The 22,507-nt window shown below is 33.9% G+C and overlaps 1 protein-coding gene across 1 annotated transcript in view; it reads right to left on the bottom strand.

Annotated features, from left to right (window-relative positions):
• The window catches only part of LOC143236468 (uncharacterized), a 94,695-nt gene that overhangs the window by 41,786 nt on the left and 30,402 nt on the right, over positions 1–22,507 (bottom strand). The window contains 2 exon segments of the mRNA XM_076474753.1: positions 7,311–7,604; positions 10,515–10,705. Of these exon segments, the coding sequence (XP_076330868.1) occupies positions 7,311–7,604; positions 10,515–10,705 (485 nt within the window).

Genomic DNA, 22,507 nt, shown 5'->3' with positions numbered 1-22,507 from the left:
TTAGCAGGAAAAAATTATATTATGAAATAAGATTTATTTTCGTTTCGAGTGTGTTTTCATGCTATAAAACATACGAAAATGTACTTGGAATTTGGCAATAAATTGTACGCACACCTTGAATTTTTTCATACAAGTGGAATCTTTTGCCTTAGTTCAATAAAAGTTATCAACTTTATACTTATCTCATGTGATATATTAGGTCTTATAGATGGTCACCTTTCTATCTCTTTTTAGGTGTGACCTATTTCAACCTGACTAGGGTCTTTGATTTTACATTCTATACAGAGACGTAGATCAGTACAGGTCATGCCATTAGATTTGTAATTACATCGACTTCAAGCGTAATTGTTCATTTTACATCTCTATCACCTCCAGTGTTGTCTAAAGAGTTGGTTGTAGTTTTCTTAGGACAGGTATCAAGACGCCACGCATTTCATCCCATCTATTTCTCTTCGGATTTAAATACTGTTGCATACCAATGTAAGTCTGACTTCATATAGAGACTTTAATGTATACACGAAAATTCTGTTTATGTGAAGCAGCTTTAGCATGAAGGCAAGCACTCATGGTATACTTGATATTTGCTGAAGAGATGACAACTGAGCTGCTTGATATCACTGGAAAATATGCTCTGTACACAAATTTAACAGGTGCATCTTATATTTGAAGATCAATGTTTTAAGAGTTTTAAAAGCTGCTATGATGTTTTTTTTCTGAATTTAAAATAAATATGAATCATGACTGTTTGGTTTTACCAGCAAACCTTCCCATGGTACCACTTCCAGTAGATGTGTAAAATTATGCAAAAGCTAATGCTTTGTCTGGATCAATGGAATTGTACATTTACAGTACAACAACCTTTCAAGATTTCATATATATTTGAAACCAGTCTATGATTGTTTGCAATTATAAGAATGAGGGCATTGGTATCGGGAGAAAACATACAGAGTTCTGAAGCTAAAGGAAATTTCATGAGAGAAAATGAAACATGCATTATCATAAGCATTTTAGCTTCTTCATGGTTATTAGTACAGATTAGTTCATATTCGTTACTATAGAGGGTGTTTTCACCTGCAGATGCAAAGAGCATTTTGTCTTTATATCTGCATTCTTTAGTTGATTTCTCTGTGAGATATACAGATAGATTTTGTTTGGTTTTACTTGAGGACAGTAATTTTATTAAATGGAATTTTTTATATATTTGTTTCTTTATCCACTTTGTAAGTGACCTCCTTTGTACCTTTTCTATCTAGTACTGTTCTTTATTTAATGACTTTGTAGGTTTTAAAGTATAAGTGTACTTAATCATAAGTATTTTTTGGAGTTTTCAGAGTCATCAGACTGATCAGCAAGGTCAATGATTGTTTTACTGAACATGGCACTACAACCTTGCCATCCACAATAGCCATCTTCTTGTAGAGACCATACTGTAGATTATTTTGCTGCAGGTTACTGTCTGTAGTACTTTCACTAATTCCTGCATGGCACGTTTTTGTGGCATTAAGATTCTCTAGCTTATAAATAAGCTATGGTTGGTCAATACATGGAAGGAACATCATGTCAGATGCAAAAAATGCACGGAGAGTTGATTTGAACTCGTATATTCATATAGCATCAAATTATTCAATTTCTTTGCTTGTTTTTGTGTTGAGTTTCTTATACTTATGAGCGCTTGAATTATACATGCCAGTGCATGTGTAGTGCTTAAGGTTTGCTTTCTTTACAGGATCTTAAAAGCTTACTGACTCATGAAACTGATCATCCACATACTGTTCATATATCAGTTGCCCAAGCTCAGTAATCAGCAGATTTTCATATATATGGCTTTTAGTGGTGCTATGGCTTGAGTGATCATATGGTAAAATGGTCAGATGGTAAAGTTTCTTCATTGTAAATGAATTGCAGTATAGGTAGCAGCATTTGAAAGAGCATGATGCAGTTTCCTTGCTTTGGTTCTCCCCATTGTATTGTTTTTGTACTCTCGACTCACCCTTGCCAACTTTGAATCAAGGAAAAAAATCTCTGTTTTACTCCAGGATTTGTTAAAATTCCAATTAATCCTCGATTTTTTCCCAAAGAATGCGTCTCAGATAGGTATCCAGGCGACAATCTTTTATATTTGTATTTGAGCTATAGTAAAGAAAAGTTTAGTAAGTTGTTCGACAGATGTGAATGCCAGTTTTGCAGACTTGATGCCTTTACATATTGTAGAAGTGTGTCAATGCGACCAATGTTGTGTACTTTTGATTTGAACATAGCATTTTCTTCTGATCTTGCTGTAACGAACTTTTTCAACTTTTGTACAACTTCATTGTTGCCAAGGGCATTTTTAATTTCTGGATGGCCTTGTTGTGTTTTCTCGTGGCTTACTTCATATGGCTCTCTCGACTTTTAGTGTTTATTAAAAAAGTTATCAAACAGGAATTCAAAGAGGCCGACGTAGATGTGTGCACTCATGGTTCTTTTATAGTAGGTACAGCTCAAAATATGTGCTGTTGTATCTGGACCATATAGTTCTGACTATACAAGCATCGTCTAAGCCAAAGTTTTCAATGATAACGTAATGGCTTTTAATACTGCCTTGTAGCTCCCCAAGCTGTATAATGAACTTGTCTTTTATATCTGGCTTACTGTCCAACAATTGTACAGCATTCTCATATAGAGCTATATCAAGGATGTTGACAGTCTTGTGATTGTGCCACGTTGATCTGTTGTATATTCTTCAAAATTGACCATTCATTGGCTGAAGGAATGCTCCAACTCAGATCCTTTCTTTGGAAGCGTTGATCAAAGAGTTGTACTCTGCCCATCCAGGAATTTTCCTTTCTGCTACTGATCTGTCTGTTTTCGTTCTTGCAACCATCTACTAAATGTCTTCAAAAGTATTCTGAAGTTTACAGATCTCGTATTCTGCCATTGCACCATTTTGTACACTATTCTTGATTTGAGGTTTAGCTTATTCGAGCATGGTAGTTTAATGTGGTATCAAAATCATTCTCTTGCTCTTCCGAAACTTCAAGTAAAAGAACGTATGTTCTTCCTTATCATGTGCTTGCTGATATGCTATAGTTATTGTAGCATGTAGCGTATCTTTACCAACAATACTGTCTTCGTATATTCACGGAAATTAGTATTGTCTTTGGCAAAGTAAACAAACTTGTTTTCTTTAGAAATTGAAGTATTTAGACACCATTTGAAGATGCTATGCTTCTGATAACTGTATTGACTATAGCTGTTATAAACATGAGTTATTGTGTATAGTTCACACAGTATCTATGCCAATCATGCCTTTGTTTCTAGTATAGTGATGACATATTGTGAGGAAGGCACGTTCTGCTTCTTTTGTTCATTTCTTTGGATATATGTGCAAGATAGATTCACTGATGATCCAGGATAGAAAAATGAAGAACAATGGGACATACGAGGGCTGTTCAAAAAATACGCGGACTGACGTCATAAAACAAAATGTACTTTATTTAGAAGTTACAGGTCTGGGATCCCTTCAAAATACTCTCCTCCCCGACGCACACACTTATCCCAACGGTGTTTCCACTTGTTGAAACAGTCCTGGTACGCTTCTTTTGTAATGTCCTCCAGCTCCTTCGTCGCATTTGCCTTAATCTCGGGAATCGTCTCAAATCTTTTTCCTTACAAGGGTCTTTTGAGTTTGGGGAACAAGAAAAAATCGGAAGGAGCAAGGTCAGGTGAGTAGGGGGGTGGGGAAGAACAGTGATCGAGTGTTTGGCCAAAAACTCACGAGTTCTGAGGCACAAATTTCGCAGCAACGCGGTGCACCTTCAATTTTTCGGTCAAAATCTCGTAACAAGATCCAACTGATATCCCACACTCTTCAGCAAGCTCCCTGACAAACAGACGTCGATTTGCCCGCACCAGGGTGTTGATTTTGTCGACGCGTGGGTCGTCAGTTGACGTGGAAGGACGTCCAGGACGCTCATCATCTTCAATGGACTGTCGATCATCCTTAAAACGTTCATGCCACTTTAAACATGCCGTACACTTCATAGCAACATCACCGTAAGCCGTGTTAAGCATAGCAAAAGTTTCAGTCGCAGATTTTTCAAGTTTAACACAAAATTTCACAGCAAGTCGTTGCTCCTTCAGGTCATTCATTCTGAAATCCGCCAAATGAAAAAATCGCACTTCACTTAAAACCGCGTAGCTAATACACAAATGAAGATATCTGCAATCGGGAAATGGCGTCGTAATCAGCTGATCTGTGCAAACCTAGCGACACCAAGCGGATTTCCCTGGAACCAACTGGAGCCGCGCAATTCAAACAGTCCGCGTATTTTTTGAACAGACCTCGTATTTTCATTATTCTCATTTCTGACGTCTGATGCACATTGGTAGATCTGATCAACATTTGAATGTTGAAAGTGTTTTGTTATGAGATCAGCAATTTACTTTTTACATGCCTGTGATGAGTAAATAGATGAATACTTATTAATTTGATCCTAATGAAGAGCAAGTGAGGTTAGCCATTAAGCGTCGTGTAACTGCAACAGAATAGAATTCTCTCCTCGTGAAGTGTCGATAAAATATTCAGTTCCAGACCAGATAGAAGACTCAGTATGGTTTGTAAGTTTGTAAAACTATTCATATAAATTATTGTTTATAAAAAATATATCTGTTTGAAGAAAGAAAATAGTGTGTATCAATCTTGTTGGTGAATATCATAAATTTTCAGCTATTTTAAATAGTAATATGCAATGTGCAAAACATAATAAATAGGCGACTCGTCCGTGATAAATTATAATACTTAACAGGTTGAAGAGTTGCTTTTTCTTATATACTTAGCAAAAGAAGCATTTCAGTGAGCCAAATGGTATTCAAGTTGATCTCGCAGAAGTATGTTCTTGGGATTTACTTGCTTTTTTTTTTGAAATACCACACAAAGGTTTGAATAATTAATAGACTTTTGAAGAGCTTTTCAGCTTTTTCCTCTTACTGCAAAGTGGTTGCATTAGAATAGCATTTTCAATGTCATCTTCCCTCTTTCTTCCCAAGGTTAAAAACATCTTGGTGATATTATATGTAAACACCATAATTTAGTTGAGTTCTTCTTGAGATGCAATTCAGAAGATGTTCGAAAGATTCTTCTTTAGGTTTTTCAACGAGGTGACCCTACTTAGGGGAGTCTATCTGACACACCAACTACTGTTCAAAGTCAGTCATAGTTTTTGTGTTTGTTTTTTGACCAGAGACTGTCGTTTCTGTATTATTTGTCAGTACTGTTGGCTACTTTATCCATATCTGTAAGAAAACAACAAAATGATCTATACTTTCAAAATCTATGATGAATTTCTTATCAATTAATTATAACTAATCTTATAAAATAAAATTAATTATATTAAAGAAACAATAGTTTTGTAACACTTAACTATAACTGTTAGAATTTGTTGTAAATGAAATGAATTAAAGAATTTGGTTACCTTATGCCTAAAGGAACTTTTTGATGACTGTGGTGGCGGCAGTCTGCAGATTCGGGTTATATATATATAGTAGATATGCAAACAAAAACCCAACAAGAATGCATTCAAAATAATGTAAAGCAATGATATACGTTACCTTCATAATGCTTTTTCTCTGTGTTTTGTTATCTGAATAGCATAAATTTGCAAACGCTCTTAATAAAAGAATCTGCAAAAGATGCTGTATGAAAAAATTATGACGTGACCAAACCCAGATAAAACATGTGAAACGTTTAAACATGCATGCTTTTCGTTCACGGTCTTATGTGACAGTAAATAATCAGGAAACAAAAATTTAACAAGATATTAGTACAACAGACTGGATATCTAGATATCAGTACAACAGACTGAATATCTGGATATCAGTACAACATTCTGGATATCTGGATATCAGTACAACATTCTGGATATCTGGATATCAGTACCACATACTGGATATCTGGATATCAGTACCACATACTGGATATCTGGATATCAGTACAACATACTGGATATCCGGATATCAGTACAACAGACTGGATATCTGGATATCAGTACCACATACTGGATATCAGTACAACATACTGGATATCTGGATATCAGTACAACAGACTGGATATCTGGATATCAGTACAACAGACTGGATATCTGGATATCAGTACAACAGACTGGACATCTAGTTTTCCGACAAACGCGACACTTACATATAAGTTATGTCTATGAAATGTAAAATAGTTCTCGCTCAAAATAACAAAAAAGTGAGTGGGTTAATAATGTTTTCAATATGTTTTCTGTATAATGTTATTTGAAAAATGTGTTCGAATTCGTCCGAAATTTCGAGCCTCCATTAAAAAACAAAGAGTTATTAGAAAATACATATTGGAGCTCAGCTTGAAGAAAATGATGACGTCAGAAAATTTAAATAAAAGATTGATAAAAAATAGAAACATGAATTTCTTATTTCTTAGAGTTATAAAGATAGCAAACTATTAATAAAGGTAACGTTAAGAAGTAATTCCCATGGTATTGCACAAACTATTAACAAAGGTAACGTTAAGAAGTAATTCCCATGGTATTGCACAAACAAGAAACCTGAGTATGATTACATTAACATCGTACATGTTTTCATTCTTAAAAAATGGAAGAGAGATTTTTATTTTCTTGCTGCTTTTGACCCTAACTTTTTAGTTTTATATTTGGGGAATATTTGAAAAATGAAATAAACGATGTTCTGGATTTTCAATATACGATTATTGCAGGTTAGAAATTCAGATAGAATACTACAAGTTATCTGTTAGAGACATGACTGTAAACAAAATATTGTACTAACTTTTGTATTATTTGTTATATGAAATTGCCCAAAATCTAACTAATAACATTAGCGTTTCATGCTTCATTCACTAGACGAATACCGAAATATGTTTTGGCGATAGTTTCTTCGGTTTTTTTTCCTTCATCAAACGTTCTGTGAAATATGAGTTCTTTAGAATTAAATTTACAATAAAAATCAATTTGGAGGAAAGTTATAGTATATTTATTATAATACCATTTTACTTCAAGAGCCTATGGCCATAGGAATTAACATATATATCGTCGACATTCTTAGCTGTATGTCTATTTGTTGATGAAACTTATGTAGAAGTTGAAGTTTATAATTAGTATCTGATTTGTAATGCTCCCTCCATTGCTTCAGAAGTAAGTCTGAAGGCTTATAATCCAGATAAATCCGGTTTCGTTAGTAGTAATGGCCACAGCCCAGATACCCAATTGTATATCTTTCTGCTTAACAACAATCAAAGAAACTTGTAACCAAGTAGACTCCACTTGATTTTATTTCACCTGATTGGTTGATCTGAAGTCCATCAATCCAGTGCCAATTATTTGCTCCTGCTTCCTTGGTTGCACCTATCCAATACAGGAATCCTGACACGGAGGTCTCAGTAGACTGGATGAGCTGATTCACCAACTCTATCTCTTGTTGATTGTGAAATGTAATTAGTCTCGCTTGAGACTCAACACATATATCACGAGCAGTATACCAGCTGACTTCTGGATAGGAAACTACCAGGAAACATTGGTCATCAAAAAGGTAAAATGTTCTGTTTTCGCACTGCACTTCAGAAGATATACTTTCTAGAAAAATATTTATAGAAATTTACAGTTTTATATAGATTTGTAACAACAAGGTACAAGGAAAATAATACTAAACAATTAAACACATACAAAGAAGTGAAGTGAACAGACAGATATCGCATTATAAAGTTCATTTTAACTAACTTTTGCGCAAAAAAGAGTATTGAATACATTATCTATTTTTCTTTTGGCTCACTAGTTCAAGTTAGACCAGGTTTCATAGAAGTATCGTTCTTCATAATTAGTCCAGGAGTAACCATGAAAAATTTGGAATTTTCACTTCTTTCTTAACTTATCAAAACTAATAAGGACAACAAAAGCCATTTACATTGTATCTAAACATGAAACTTTAGCAATTTTTTAGTAATTTTGAATTTTGTTCCTAAAAGGCTTTTTGAAATTCACATGGTAGAACAAAATATCTGTCAAATGTTTGTCTTATGATGAACTACAATAATATATATATATATGTATAAAACTGTACCTAACAGTTCAAGATTGCATATTTTATATAACTATACCTTTTGTATATGAGTTGTTATAATGTTACTGTGGAGGCAGAAATGGGGTGAATGGAGTTAATAAGCCTATGTAAATAATATGAAAATTTAAATTAATTAATGTGCAAATGATAATTAATATAAATATTTTCAATATCAAATTAATCTTTTATTAATTACAAGTTAATTAATGAGATGGTTAACAAACTGGAGGCAATTAGATATAGTATCAAATCATTTTTTATAATTAATATACAAGTTGACATCAGTGGATACGTTTTCGAGAAATCGGACTGGTTTTGTTCAAAATGTAAGATATAACACCACAGAGCTGGTTCTAAGTTACTTCAAACGACTATATCATAAATACCAGAAGAAGAATTGCTAGGGACTAGTTACATCACATGATTACATCATCAACACCAGAAGACACATTGCTGGGAGTTTGTTTGTTTTTCTTATAGCAAAGCCACATCGGGCTATCTGCTCAGCCCACCGAGGGGAATCGAACCCCTGATTTTAGCGTTGTAAATCCGGAGACATACCACTGTACTAGCGGGGGGATTGCTGGGAGAGGTGTGACATAACATATTGATGTTTGCATATTATTACATCAGACTTTGTAATTAATCTCTAAGTGTTCTTCTGTTTGGAAACAATATAATTCAATGACTTTAGTAGATTATAATGTAATGAATAACGTATTCAAACATATTAAGTAATCTACATTTTTAAAAAAGTTATTTTTTCACTTATATATAAAACCAATATATGTTTTAAGCAAAATAGTAAAACCTCCCAAAGACAGATAGTGTTTCTATCAGTGAACAGTGTTACTCGACTTCCTTAGGACTGCATGAAGATTTCAAATTGTCTCAATTTATGTTTATAATTTTTTATTTATATATTTAGATACGGTTCATGTATTTTTGCAAAGGTGGGTGGGTGGTTCCATTTGTTGATGGTGTTACTAAAACATGTAGTTTACAGAAGTATTTGATTATATTTTTATTTCGATATTTAAATTGCATGACACATTTTGTTTATGTTTTCTGGTGTTTCATATGTAAAACACTTATTGCCAATTCATCAGATTTTATTCATTAGTTTTTCAAATGAAGATTCATAAAGATGATGAAGAAGACAGCAAACATTAATCTAAAGTGAAATATCGTATTTAAAAACTGAAACCTGAAGGTTCTTCTCAGGACCATCGCATCCTGAGAAAGAGACAGATATGACTGTATGTACTACATCTACTGAGAAAAAGTTTTATAATTATTTACGGTGGGCACGAATCTATTTGGAATATGCAATAATCAATGTTAGCAACGCACCCTCTGAAGTTGATCACATAATCGTGTGATTTAAACTAATAATCTCTTTCTGGTATTACATAACATAATGATATTCTAGATTTTTAGCAAAAAACAGTCAGCCTATATCCGCTGACTTCAAGGACTTGCATATTAATTATAAAAAAATAGTGTGATATTAAATTTGATTGTTACCTATATACTAATCATCTAATTAATTAACATTTAATTAATATATTTAAAGTTAAGCACAAAGCTACAAAATAGTTTCTAGCGGTGTGAGTCCGCAGATATATTGCTGTTCCACTGGGGGCATTTCATTAATAAAAATAATTACATTTTTAAAAAAGTTATTATTAACATATTAAATGATTTTAGTTTGCTTATCCTTTGCATAGTAATAATCTAATTAAGTAGCCTGTAATTAACGTAACATTAGTTAGATATTAAAATGCTCAGCATGTTAGTAAATGATTTCAAGTTTTGGACCAATCATTTTTTTATTCAAAGCATCTTAGTTAATTATTATAATTTTGGACAAGCTGTTGTCAACCGATAGGAAGACGGGTCTTGTGATTTACAGTAATAAAATCAGAGACTCGATTCTCTTCGGTAGACACAACAGATAGCCCGATGTGTCTCTGCTGTAAGAGTGTGTGTGTTTTTTATACCAAAGCAGCATCGAGCTATCTGCTGAGTCCACCGAGGGAAATCGAACCCCTGATTTTAGCGTTGTAAACCTGTAGACTTACCGCTGTACCAGCGGGGATTCTCTGCTGTAAGAAAACATACATACAGCGTTTTGGATAAATTATTTTTATTTAAAATATCTTAGTCAATTATTACAAGTATGTGAACAACTATTTCTTACGTTAAGTACCTTAGTTAAACGTTATAATTTTCAGAAAAGTTAATTTTAGTTCAACATTACACTCATCATTACAATATTTGGACACGTTATTAGTTATGTTCAATATCTTAGGTAATCATAAAAGTTATCGAAAGGTAATTTTTTTTCAGTATCTTGGCAAATTATGTCGCTATAATAAAATAATATATATATAAAGAAAAACAAGATGTACAACATTTCTTACCGTTCCAAAGATGCACTTCCGCTCTAAAGCCTTTCTTTGAGTAAGAGAAATCGGAAAAAAACTTTAATCTCATTTCGTTGGTTATACTCAGTTGTCTGAGAAGTTTTAATTTTGAACTGTTGTCTCCACAGTATCGTGAAACTTCCCTATCTTCCCCGCCATCTTGGATTTCCAAGAAATCGTAGTCACAGCTGTAAACCACGAGTCATATAGTGATTATTATGGAGATTATGATTACACAACAGAAAACATTTCATGATGTTTGTAGAAAAAAAAATGAAAATAACGCTACGATGATGGCACTACGTGTTTAAACTAATAATCAATTGATATGTATTTGTACTCCTATACATAACTGTATCTTCTTGTTAGACATCTTAATAAAAACTTACAAGTTGCATTTCGTTTTAGCAGATAACTCTCTTAAACATGTAACTTGATAAAAGTAAAATCACACACCACTTAAATTCATTATTCCTCACATACATCACTTAGTATAAAAGATATGTACTATATCGTTGTATACTATAATTGTTATTCAATGAACTTACAATATGTGATATGAAGTATTGATCAAACTTTATATGAACAATTTACATAATACATTTTAGTACCATTTCATCGTAAATATAAGTTGTGGCGCTATAGCTTTCATCTAATATTTGGTTCATGGTAGATTTCTAACTATTCGATATACAATATATCTATTGATATACCTTCCCATGTTTTGTAACATAATGAGCTTCATTACGCAGAAACAAAAAGGAAAATAAGTAGCTCGTTTAGACTTAAAATGTAACGAAAATAATTATCATTGGAAAAACTAGAGGCTTAAACTTCACGATAGTACAATAGACATTATAAGTGTTATTAAATTAAACCTGCGCAATTTATAAAATGCACTGCTGTATTTATTGACATAATTTCTCTTTCACGTGAAATGGTAAACGTAATCAAGAGTAGAAAACAACGTAGCGAGAAAGGAAGGAAATGTGTAGGAACATAATTTTCAAAAACACCTTGTTTTATATCCTAACATTCAATCAAAAATTAAACACAAGAAAAAATAAAAGAAAATGTGAGAATAAAACACATGTTTAAAGAAAATAAAACATTGAATAAACAAAAAAAATGTCTTTATTAGTTACTTTGTGACATACACTCTTGCTCAAAAAGATTGTTACATGTTCGAAAAATGTGACTTTTGGTCATTTATATCATTTTAAAACTAAATTCACTTTAAAGTCCTTAAACTTTCAAGGTTTATTTCTCTACTACTCTGCATTACCTGAGTTCATTTTGAGTAGGTTTAATCCCTTGAACATGAGAGTGTTCTGAGATTTGTCCCAAACGCAGTGGTTGGAGTGAGGTATAAAAGTCAAGAATTTTGATGTTATTTTTGTACCCAACCTGTTGGCGATGCGTTTTCAACTCTGTAAATATTTTAGACATTATGTCAGGTCTTACTGACGTAGGTTTGAGATATCAGATGGCTGCCTACGACAACACTGTGTTGAAACAATGCGATATTGCAAGACGACTTAGTGTATCCAGGCAGACCATCAACAGAGTTCTCAGTAGAAGAGCTGCAACCGGAAGTGTGAGTCCCAGACCTACGGGCCGTCCACGTGCCACTACAGCACACGATGATCTCCTGATCATTACCATTATTTGTCAAAACTATATGATGTCCTCCAGGTCGACCTTCTGACTTACGTGCTCAACAACTGATCCAGATATCACGCCAGACAGTTAATTGACGGTTGGTGCAAACTGGATACAGAGCAAGACGGATGGCCTGAAACCTAAACTGACAGCTAAACATCGTAACAACAGGCTGCAGTGGGCTCAGCGATACCGTAATCTTACGGTTGCACATTGGAATTATGTAATATTTGCTGACGAATCCAGATTCTGCTCTATTCCACTTATGGATGGATATGAATGTGCAGGCTTCCTGGAGAACAGCTGAATGATGAAAATGTTCAACCCAACGTCGAAAAGGCGGAGGTTCAGTGCGTGTCTGGGGTGCATTCTGTTCTGCAGCTGTGGATCAAAACGTCACTGGTGCTGTGTATCAGGATATCGTGGATCGCCACTTACTACTATTTGCCAAGGGTATTTTCCAGGATAACTTTCGACTGCAGCAGAATAATGCACTGGCTCATAATGCTCACAATGTGCAAGATCTCTTGCAACAGCGTGGAGTGTTGGTCCTTGACCAACCACCTGTAAGCCCAGATACCAACGTAATAAAGCATCTTTGGGATGAACTTGGCCGTACAGACAGGAATAGGAACGATTCCCCTACAACCCTGCAGCAGTTACGCCAAGCATTGACTGGAGAGTGGAACAGAATTTCAAATTAAAGACGCGTAACGTAGTTGAGAGTATGCCACGCCACCTAGCGGACGTTATTGCAGCACGTGGGAGATACACACGTTAATGAGGTAAATATTCTGATGTGAATGTAATTGTTGCACTTTACTGAAGGTTTGAGCTTGATACTAAATATTTTTACAAAATGACGGTCTTATTTGTTTAGACTTAAAAGTGGAGAAAAAAAAAAGTCCATTTCTGGTGGTACAGATCTTAAGTTATACAGAGATTTCCATTAAAAAGACATAATTGTGAAATATTACACGAATGTTCATGTTATAAACATACATATCAATAAATACCAAAGGAAAGACATTGCACACATTAAAACAAAAAAAATAACAAATAAGGGACAAACAAGCTCAAAATATCACATGTAACAAACTTTTTCAGTAAGAGTGTACATAAGATGTTCTATCTGGCTATGACGTGTCTTTAATTAATCATTTTAAATCACTAAGTTGAGTAAGAGTGTACATAAGATGTTCTATCTAGCTATGACCTAAATAGACCGTTGAATTTACAATATTTAAATTTCAGAAAAAAGGAAATATAGATAAGTAAAATCACTTTAAATTTTGATAACCAAAAGTACTTTAAATTTCTTAATACGGATATAAATTTATCAATAGTGGATAATCTATATACTTATCGAAATAAAAAGTTGAAATTGATACCAGTGAAGGATGGTACAGTGATTTCGACACATAACTATTACAATATGAAATGAATTTGAAGTTTTCGGGGGGGGGGATAAAGAAAGTCGAAATATTGGAAAGTCTTCAAGGAAGTGATAAGTTCTCAGCCAAGTGGAAGATTAAATCTACAGAGAACGTTAATGATTATCAATTTCACATCCTTTTCTTATCGTATACAATTTTAATGAAAGCGCAAATAATGGTATAATTTTAAGTCGATATGAATAAACGTGCATGCGCAGAACCATAAAAGGCAAGAAGAACTTCAGATGAAATGATATATTAATAACAGTTTTATGAACACAGAACTAAACATGACGAGAAACGCTATGAAAAAACGTTAAAAGATAAAAAAAGACCAAAATAATAAAATTATAGATGATCCAACAAAAATTATCATTCTCTAAAAAGGGATGACATTTAAAATCTATATAAACGATAACACTGCGACCAATGTGAAAACTGTCGATCCACTAGGAGGCGTTTGAAAACTAATATTTATAATGTTTTCCATCACACAACTGGAGAGCGGATTGGCATGTGGTAAAATTCTGACTACCTGAGATGATGATCCAGTTTCGAATCCGTGCGATACTACTAAATATTCCCCGTACTTTAAGCTGTAGGTGCATTATAACAGTGACAGTCAATTCTTTATGTTGAGTGGTAGAGTTGTGCTGACTAGTTGCTTTCCTTCTGGTCATTAGTTCTTAGTTAGATAGTAAATAACCGTAGTAGTTTTACGTAAATATAGTAGTGCTGTCATTCGATAGTAAATAACATTTTGTTTATTGCTAAATACAAATCTTTTCGTGAGCTATCTGTGATCTGCTTTGTTTGTTTTGGAATTTCGCACAAAGCTACTCGAGGGCTATCTGTGCTAGCCGTCCCTAATTTAGCAGTGTAAGGCTAGAGGGAAGGCAGCTAGTCATCACCACCCACCGCCAACTCTTGGGCTACTCTTTACCAAGGAATAGTGGGATTGACCGTCACATTATAACGCCCCCACGGCTGGGAGGGCGAGCATGTTTGGCGCGACGCGGATGCGAACCCGCGACCCTCAGATTACGAGTCGCACGCCTTAACGCGCTTGGCCATGCCAAGCCTTTCACATCGGGCTATCTGCTCAGCCCACCGAGGGGAATCGAACCCCCGATTTTAGCGTTGTAAATCCGGAGACATACCGTTGTACTGGCGGGTGGCCTGTGATCTGCCCATCACGAGTATGGAAACCAGGTTATAGTGTTATAATATCTAAGAATTACTCTTAAGCCTTTGGTAGGGAGACGTAAAATGAGCAAGATTTTTCAAGCATAATGAAAACTAAAGTAGTTTATAGTTCAATTAATCACAAGAAATATTGTTGAAAAATAATTAGTTGTTAAATTGAAATAATTCACATCACAAATGAACTGCAAATGTTAAACGTTTTATAAAACAAAATGAGTACATCTCAAAAACTTTCGTTTGTTTGATATAAATATCAAAGCTAAACAATGGACTGTCTGTGCTCTGTTCAACAAAACTGCCGAAACCCCGTTTCTGGTGATTAAGTCCGCAGGCAGACACGCCACTGTGCTGCTGAGTGGACTGGAGTAATAAAGGTATTCCAGTGTTTGTTTTTAATAACAGCAGTTAATAATTCTTCATAAAGTCACAGCCTCATATATTCTTTATTTAATACTTAATTCAATAACGAGAATAATCTAAAAATTATTATAGGCAAAACATGCTTCAGCATTAAAACAAACTGTGCAGTTTTGTTCACATGACGCTAGGTTAAAATGACGCACTCTGTTTTATTTCTCTCCAGTTTCTTTGTAAAATAAACCTTGATATTCTCAAGCATGTTTTATATGATGTTCAAGAAAAAAAATGTGAGCAACTATAACTTTCTCAAAAAGACAGGAAGAGCTATTTCAAAAACAGACGAACTTCACCCGAAACAACAAAAGGATGTGTAACCTGCAATTTATCTAGAACCAGTGTTCATGGCACAGAGCGCATCGATCAAAGCTGATTTAGGACAGACGTTTGTCAATTTTCAGCGATGTACGATTGCCATTATAATTAAAAATAATAATATATAAAAAACAAAGAACAGATTAACTTTTCTGTCTTCTAAATATTTGTTTCTATTTTACTTAGTAAAGCTTGGTGGTTAGAGTGCTGTATAGTGGATTGAAAGGTTACAGTTCGAGAGAAGAAATGCCTCTGAATATACTCATAATTTCAGCTATAGAAATATTATAACTGCGAAATAAACCCTGTTATTGAGTTACAAGTAGAGGCGTAGGCGGCGTTTATTACTGAACGGTTGCCTTCCTTCTAGTTAACAGCACACAAGTGGAGATGGGTTTGGCTTGTTTTGAATTTTGTGCAAAGCTTCACGAGGGCTATCTGCGCTAGCCGTCCCTAATTTAGTTGTGTAAGACTAGAGGGAAGGCAGCTAGTCATCACCACCCACCGCCAACTCTTGGGCTAATCTTTTACCAACGAATAGTGGGATTGATCATCACATAATAATGCCCCCACGGCTGAAAGGGCAAGCATGTTTTGGTGCGACGGGGATTCGAATCCGCGACCCTCAGATTACGAGTCGAGCGCCTTAACCACCTGGCCATGCCGGACCGAGATGGCTTTTATTGAAACATAGGGTGCTCTGCCATTTAGAAAATGTGTCGCACGTGGCGTCGTTCAGGTTAATCAAGACACACAGCAATGTTTTGTGCGTCCGAAACAACCTGCAGGACACAGTGTGTATTTTTAACAGGAGAGATAGTGTAGCAGTATTCCACTTTCTGTAGCTCGGACTGTAGTAATCCAAACTATCACATATTTTCCTTGGATATGAATTATTATTTCACATATCAAATTTCAAAGCAGTCCATTGCAAATAATAAAATAATAATATATTAAATATCTAGTTTTGATTGAATTTATTTTTCACTTTTTTATTTCGCAATAAAAGTACGGAAACTTTCTTTGATAAAAAAATATTTAACTGCCATGGATGTTTTTTCACATCTGGTACACAGATGGATCTTTACAACCAGAATTAAATGTTAAATTAGGTATAAATGTAAGCTACATGTTCACAGGTATTCAATAAAAAATTGGGCCCGGCATGGCCAGGCGGTTAAGGTGGGTTAAGGCGTTCGACTAGTAATCTGAGGGTCGCGGGTCCGAATTTCCGTCACACCAAACTTGCTCCCCTTTCAGCCATGATGGCGTTATAATGTGATGGTTAATCTAATTATTCGCTGGTTAAAGAGTAGCCCAAAAATTGGCGGTGAGTGGTGATGACTAGCTGCTTTCCCTCTAGTCTTACACTGCTAAATTAGGAATGGCTAGCGCAGATAGCCCTCGTGTAGGTTTGCACAAAATTCAGAAACAAAACAAACACGCAACAAAAAACACTCAATTTTGACCAAACATTTTGCCACTCTTACGCAAAAAGTCAAGTGAGCCATCGAGCTAAAATTTTCACTCAGCTTCACTTAAAAGTAAAAGTGGACCCTTTTAAGATTTTTTTCATTCAGATTATGGAGGGCTGATTTTGAGCAGAAAACTATAAGATTTGTTTGTTTTCAGAATTAAGCAAAAAGCTATGTAAACGACTATCTGTGTTCTGCCCACCAGTGTATCGAAACCCGGTTTATAGCGTTGGAACTCCGCATACATACCGCTGAACTACTAGGGTGCAATTTGGTTACTTCTTCAAAATGATATCAGATCTCACCAGGTTATTTCTTTAAATCATAATCACATATGGCTAATTTAGTTCTCTAAGGCCACATAGAGCTGGGTGCAGAAGAACAGATTTGTACAAACAAATAGCTTCTTGTTGTTCGTAATGTTAGGAAAAAGGGGGAAACGTATTGAATAAAGGTTATTTTGATTTCGGTCACAGACATGGTTTCTTATATGACCGATGATTTATATGTATTTATTAACTAGATTAAAAGAAAGGTTCCTAACTTGTACTGTTTCAGTGAATATTAATTTTCTTCGCAGCGTTGGTTTAAAACAACGCTGTTTGTCTAAAATTACTTCAGGTTCAGATAATTCTCGACGATATATCGAAAGCAACATTTTAAAATTATCAATTTAATTTTATACTACTCAACTAAAATGCCCTCCAGTGGCTTAGCGGTATGTCTGCGGACTTACAACGCTAAAAACCGGGTTTCGATACCCGTGGTGTACAGATCACAGATAGCCCATTCTGTAGCTTTGTGCTTAATTCAAAACAACAACATTAACCAAAATATCGAAAAACACCCCACTTTGGCTCAGCTGCAAACTTGAGAGATTATAACATATCTTTGCGGTGGGAAAAGAACAGACTGGCCATTTTACAGATTTGTGTTTAAAACAAAACAAACAAGAGCAATCAGAGAGATTACATACCCTCTTCTTGCCACTTCTTTTCTTGATTGAATGCGTTTATATTTGATAACAAAAAATTCACCCGTGAAAACCCAGAAGATCCTTCTCAGATCCAGAATGATCAAAGTCGTTGTTGTTCTTGTAGTGTGATGAGGAGTCTTAACCTTAATGTGTTTATAAAATTTAGTACAAATCTGATCACACTTTACAATTACAGTAACAGCCCAAAACCACGAAAATGCCTTATCTCTAGACAATAAAAAAAAATGTCACAAAGTGATTTAGGATCTTGATAAGAATTTAATGCATGACCAAATCTGGGAAGGACTATCCCATACTAACCTCCTATCTTTTGTAAAATTCTCGAGTACATCATTCTATTGATTTTGGAAAAATGCACGTGGAAACGCAAACCTAAATGTGATACCTTCGCAGGGCGAAGGTAATTGAGGATGAGGCATTTCACTTTGTTTAATTACCTAACACTAACATTGAAACACTAAGTACATGTTTCGACCATTTTGACAACAGATAAAAGAGTTAAAAATAAGTTTCTTAAGATAACAAAGGAATTCTTAATATTGTTTAGCAAGAACTGCAATAGTCATATCACACGTAGAAGAGTTTCTAGTTTTATTGCAATGCATGTTGAGAAACTTATAATGAAGTCAGGATAACTTGAACACATCTGTGACTTATGTTTTCTCTAATAGAAGAGAAGCATTCAACATATTCTTAAAGATATCATGAGTACTTTTTACAACAAAGAAACATGTCTTATGTGTATATTTACAGTAGAGAAACATTAAAAATCTTAAACTTGACATTTTTGACGAAAATGTAAAATGACGATGTTTGTAGTTTAAAAACAAAGGGCTATCTCTGTTCTGCCCACCACGAGTATCGAAGTTCGATTTTTGGCGTTGTAAGTCTGCAGACATAAGTTGTGCAACTGTTGTGTAATACCAGGTAATTAATCAACTTATTACGGTAACACATGGTTGTAAAGGAAACGAAAGATCTTTGGAAAATGCAATGTGTAAAAGGTTAGGTTATTAAACATGGGCGACAGTTTATAATTCGTATTTAATGAGAAACAATCAAAGAGAAAATTAGAACTGTGTACTGAAAACATCGAGGCAGAAGAGATAAAATATCTTGAGATACTTCATTAGAAGGATTTCTGTAAGGCTGAGAAACATTAATTTTATTAAAGAGAATTAAATTTCCTTAACAAAACACAAATCACATTTAATATTAAATAAGCAATTAAATAAGAAATGTTATAAGAAAAAATATTTCAGAAGGAAAATATTTTGTATTTTCAATATGAGTACCATCTTATGCTACACATGGGCTAAATGGCTAGAACAAGGTTCAGACAAAGCCGAATCTATTTTGAACTGTTGATCAGTAAGCAGAGTCCGCTTTCTATATGTTTAATTTTCAAAAAATGCGATAATTGCTGTCACTTTTATAATATGCCCACGAATGAAAGTGCGGTGTATATTCAGCGACATATCGTAGACTCAAACCTTGGATTTTATGATACAAAGACCAGTCCAGTATGCTAACCACTATACTGCGCCTGTCCCAAAATAATAAATAATAATAATAAATCCAAATTATTATTTTGAGCAATTTCTCTCTTTTCTCAAAAAGTCACTTTAGGCAAACCTCAGAGTTTCTTAACCCTTGTTCCTCAAGTTTTGAGCCATCCTTACAATTCTTTAGAAAATGTTTCATCCATTTATATCCTATGGGAAATAAAAAAACATAAACTTTCAAGTGTTTTCTCGAACTTTATGGAAGAAATTAAAATTCAAAGACATATTTATACATAGCTACAGTTTAGAATTATTTCTTAGATATGTTATATAATGCAACTATATCATGTATACATGATAAAAAAACCAATAAGGAAAGGCATTCTTATAACATTTCACAAGTTAGCTTCTACTTACTGATCCAAATGGCCTTATTCTATCCTTTGTTTCTTTTTAACATTGGAAAAAAGTAATCTTGTAATTAATGTTAGAAGATTAGATTTAGCAGTCAGGCTTAACGTTACGCTATTTTTGAACGACTTCTTATATCGTCTTTATATTTGATGTTATTTATATGAAAGTTTGCAGGGGCATGTTAAAAACTGTTTAAAATAAGTTGATTCAGTTCAGGAAGCCTTGAAAAATCTATTTAACCATGATACTATGATTTCAACTTGAAAAACTTAATTATGTTATTGTTTTGAAAAATTCCTTACATAATAATTTTTGTTTTAAAGTAATCTTATCGGCGTAACCATGAAATTCCCAAAACCAAATTTCCAAGTTTAGGGATTCTCCTTCAAACTCTCTCACATATTATTTGCATTGTTTATATTCTTTTGAGACTGAGAGTCGTTATTAAAATTCCAAGTTGTCTTTATTAGCTATTACAGAAGAAGCTGAAAAATCAAGTAAACATAGATACTTATATTTATAGGAAAACAATTGAAATGTCTTTTCTGGCAGCATAGGCTACGAATAAATATATATTTATAAACTTACACTGTTTTTATTTTTTATTTTGAAAAGAAATCTTATCTTCATATCTGAGTGCAATATATTACGTTATTTAAGTATAATACATTATACGACTTCAAGATGGAGATTTACCTGAAAAACAAACTTGTAAACTTTCCTTTGTAAAAGAGAGCATATGGTATCATGCACGTCAAATGATGAAAATGCATTTTAACCGCGATGTTCACAAAAATTGGCGTAAAATACTTACTGTTTTAAGAAAATGTTTTCTTTTTGTTCCAGCTATTTATTTTCTAAAGTTCAGCTTGTGCTTTTCTTACTAATTTTCCAATATTAAAAAAAAACTAACTTCTGAACTGTGTAACAGTTATTTTTGACACCAAATGAATACGTTACTAAACAATGAAATATGCTCGTCTGATAATGTCGAACTTCAACCCATCCATTAGTTTGCCATAATTTACATCACATACTACGGGATCTGGTGTAATCTGACGACTAGTGCCTTCGACTCACAGTTAAAAGGGTCATAGAGTCGAATCTCATCCACTTTCATCAAGTTATAATGTGAAGGTCATTTATATTTTGTAATATAATCGTATTTCACGACTTTTTTACTTTATCAGAGCATTGGATCGGGTCTTTTGCTTTATTTTTGTACTCTGACTAAGGTCGTACTTTTAATAAATATTCATTTTAAATGCTGGTCAAGTTGTTCGTTTTCAAGTTTTGTATCACGGGTCGTATAAAGAGTTTAGCTCCATACTAGATTGAACTATTTCTTGTTCTTCTATCCTTACCCTTAGACATTACTATCAAGAACGACTCACCTGCCTCTAAAGTTTCGTTGTCACGAATATCGATTGAGATCTGCTTTTCTTCCACAAACATTATTTAAGTTTCAAACGTTGATAAGAGCGAAATACAATAAAGTTCTGTTTTTGTAGCTGCTTTTCTTAACGTAATAATGTCTATCGATCAGAAGCTCTACGCAAATAATAAGTTGTTACCGAGCCTAGTTTTATAAATACAGAAAAGACTTTTCAAAAAAGTAAGTAACTATAGAGATGGCTAGCATCAATCCTTCAAAAACAATGCAAACAATATAACAGTGATGACATTTGCATCATCTTTACATAATGGCACAAGTACACAGTGAACTATAATATTAGCAGACAAAAAGAAGGTCAGTTAAACTCAGTTGTGATTGAATTACTATATATATATATTTGTGTGTTAATTCTTTCCTATGTATGTATACGTATATTATCATTATATACCAATTAAACTTTAAATACGCTAATATAACTGGAGTTGTTAGTAAGTATAATGTTAAAAACATTGTTTTTTCCCCATTAAAATACAATACTTTCAGTGTTTTCTTCGACATAGAAGTATTTAAGTTCATAACAGTAATTAAATATCACGAAACTGTCAATAAACTCAAGAATTTGATGTAACATATTTGAGATATAGCGATTCATTTGTTTCAAGAGTTCACACAAGAGCAGACTATCTGTGTTTCTTTAGTGTGAGTTTGATAAGCTGGAAGGAAGTCAACAGCGTCTATCTAACTGTTAGACGACTCTTGTCTGATAGAACAACAGAATTTGACTGGCCACTCTTGTTATACATACACAGCCCCTAAATGTGACAAAGGGTTGCGAACCTTGAATCTTTAAATTTACAGTCCTTGAATGATAACCATTAGGCCACCTTGGCTCCAGGTATAATGAATAACAAAAATATCGATTACATGTAAAATGACGTCGTCTAATTAACACAGGAAATACTAAAATAAAGAATAGTATTAGACAAAATTTATTTTTAGATGAAAGATCAAAATAAAAAAATTAAAGAATCTATCATAACAATGACACTACTGAATACTCTCACCTGCCACATGAACTATCAAATAAAGTATTTTAAATTTAGAAAATTAACTTCTTTTTTGACATGAACGAACTTGAAGTTTCTGTTTTTCCTTTATTTGAAGACT

This window comes from Tachypleus tridentatus, chromosome 13 (assembly GCF_004210375.1).
Source record: "Tachypleus tridentatus isolate NWPU-2018 chromosome 13, ASM421037v1, whole genome shotgun sequence".
Classification (NCBI taxonomy): Eukaryota; Metazoa; Arthropoda; class Merostomata; order Xiphosura; family Limulidae; genus Tachypleus; species Tachypleus tridentatus.
This window is presented reverse-complemented; position numbering and strand designations above follow the sequence as displayed.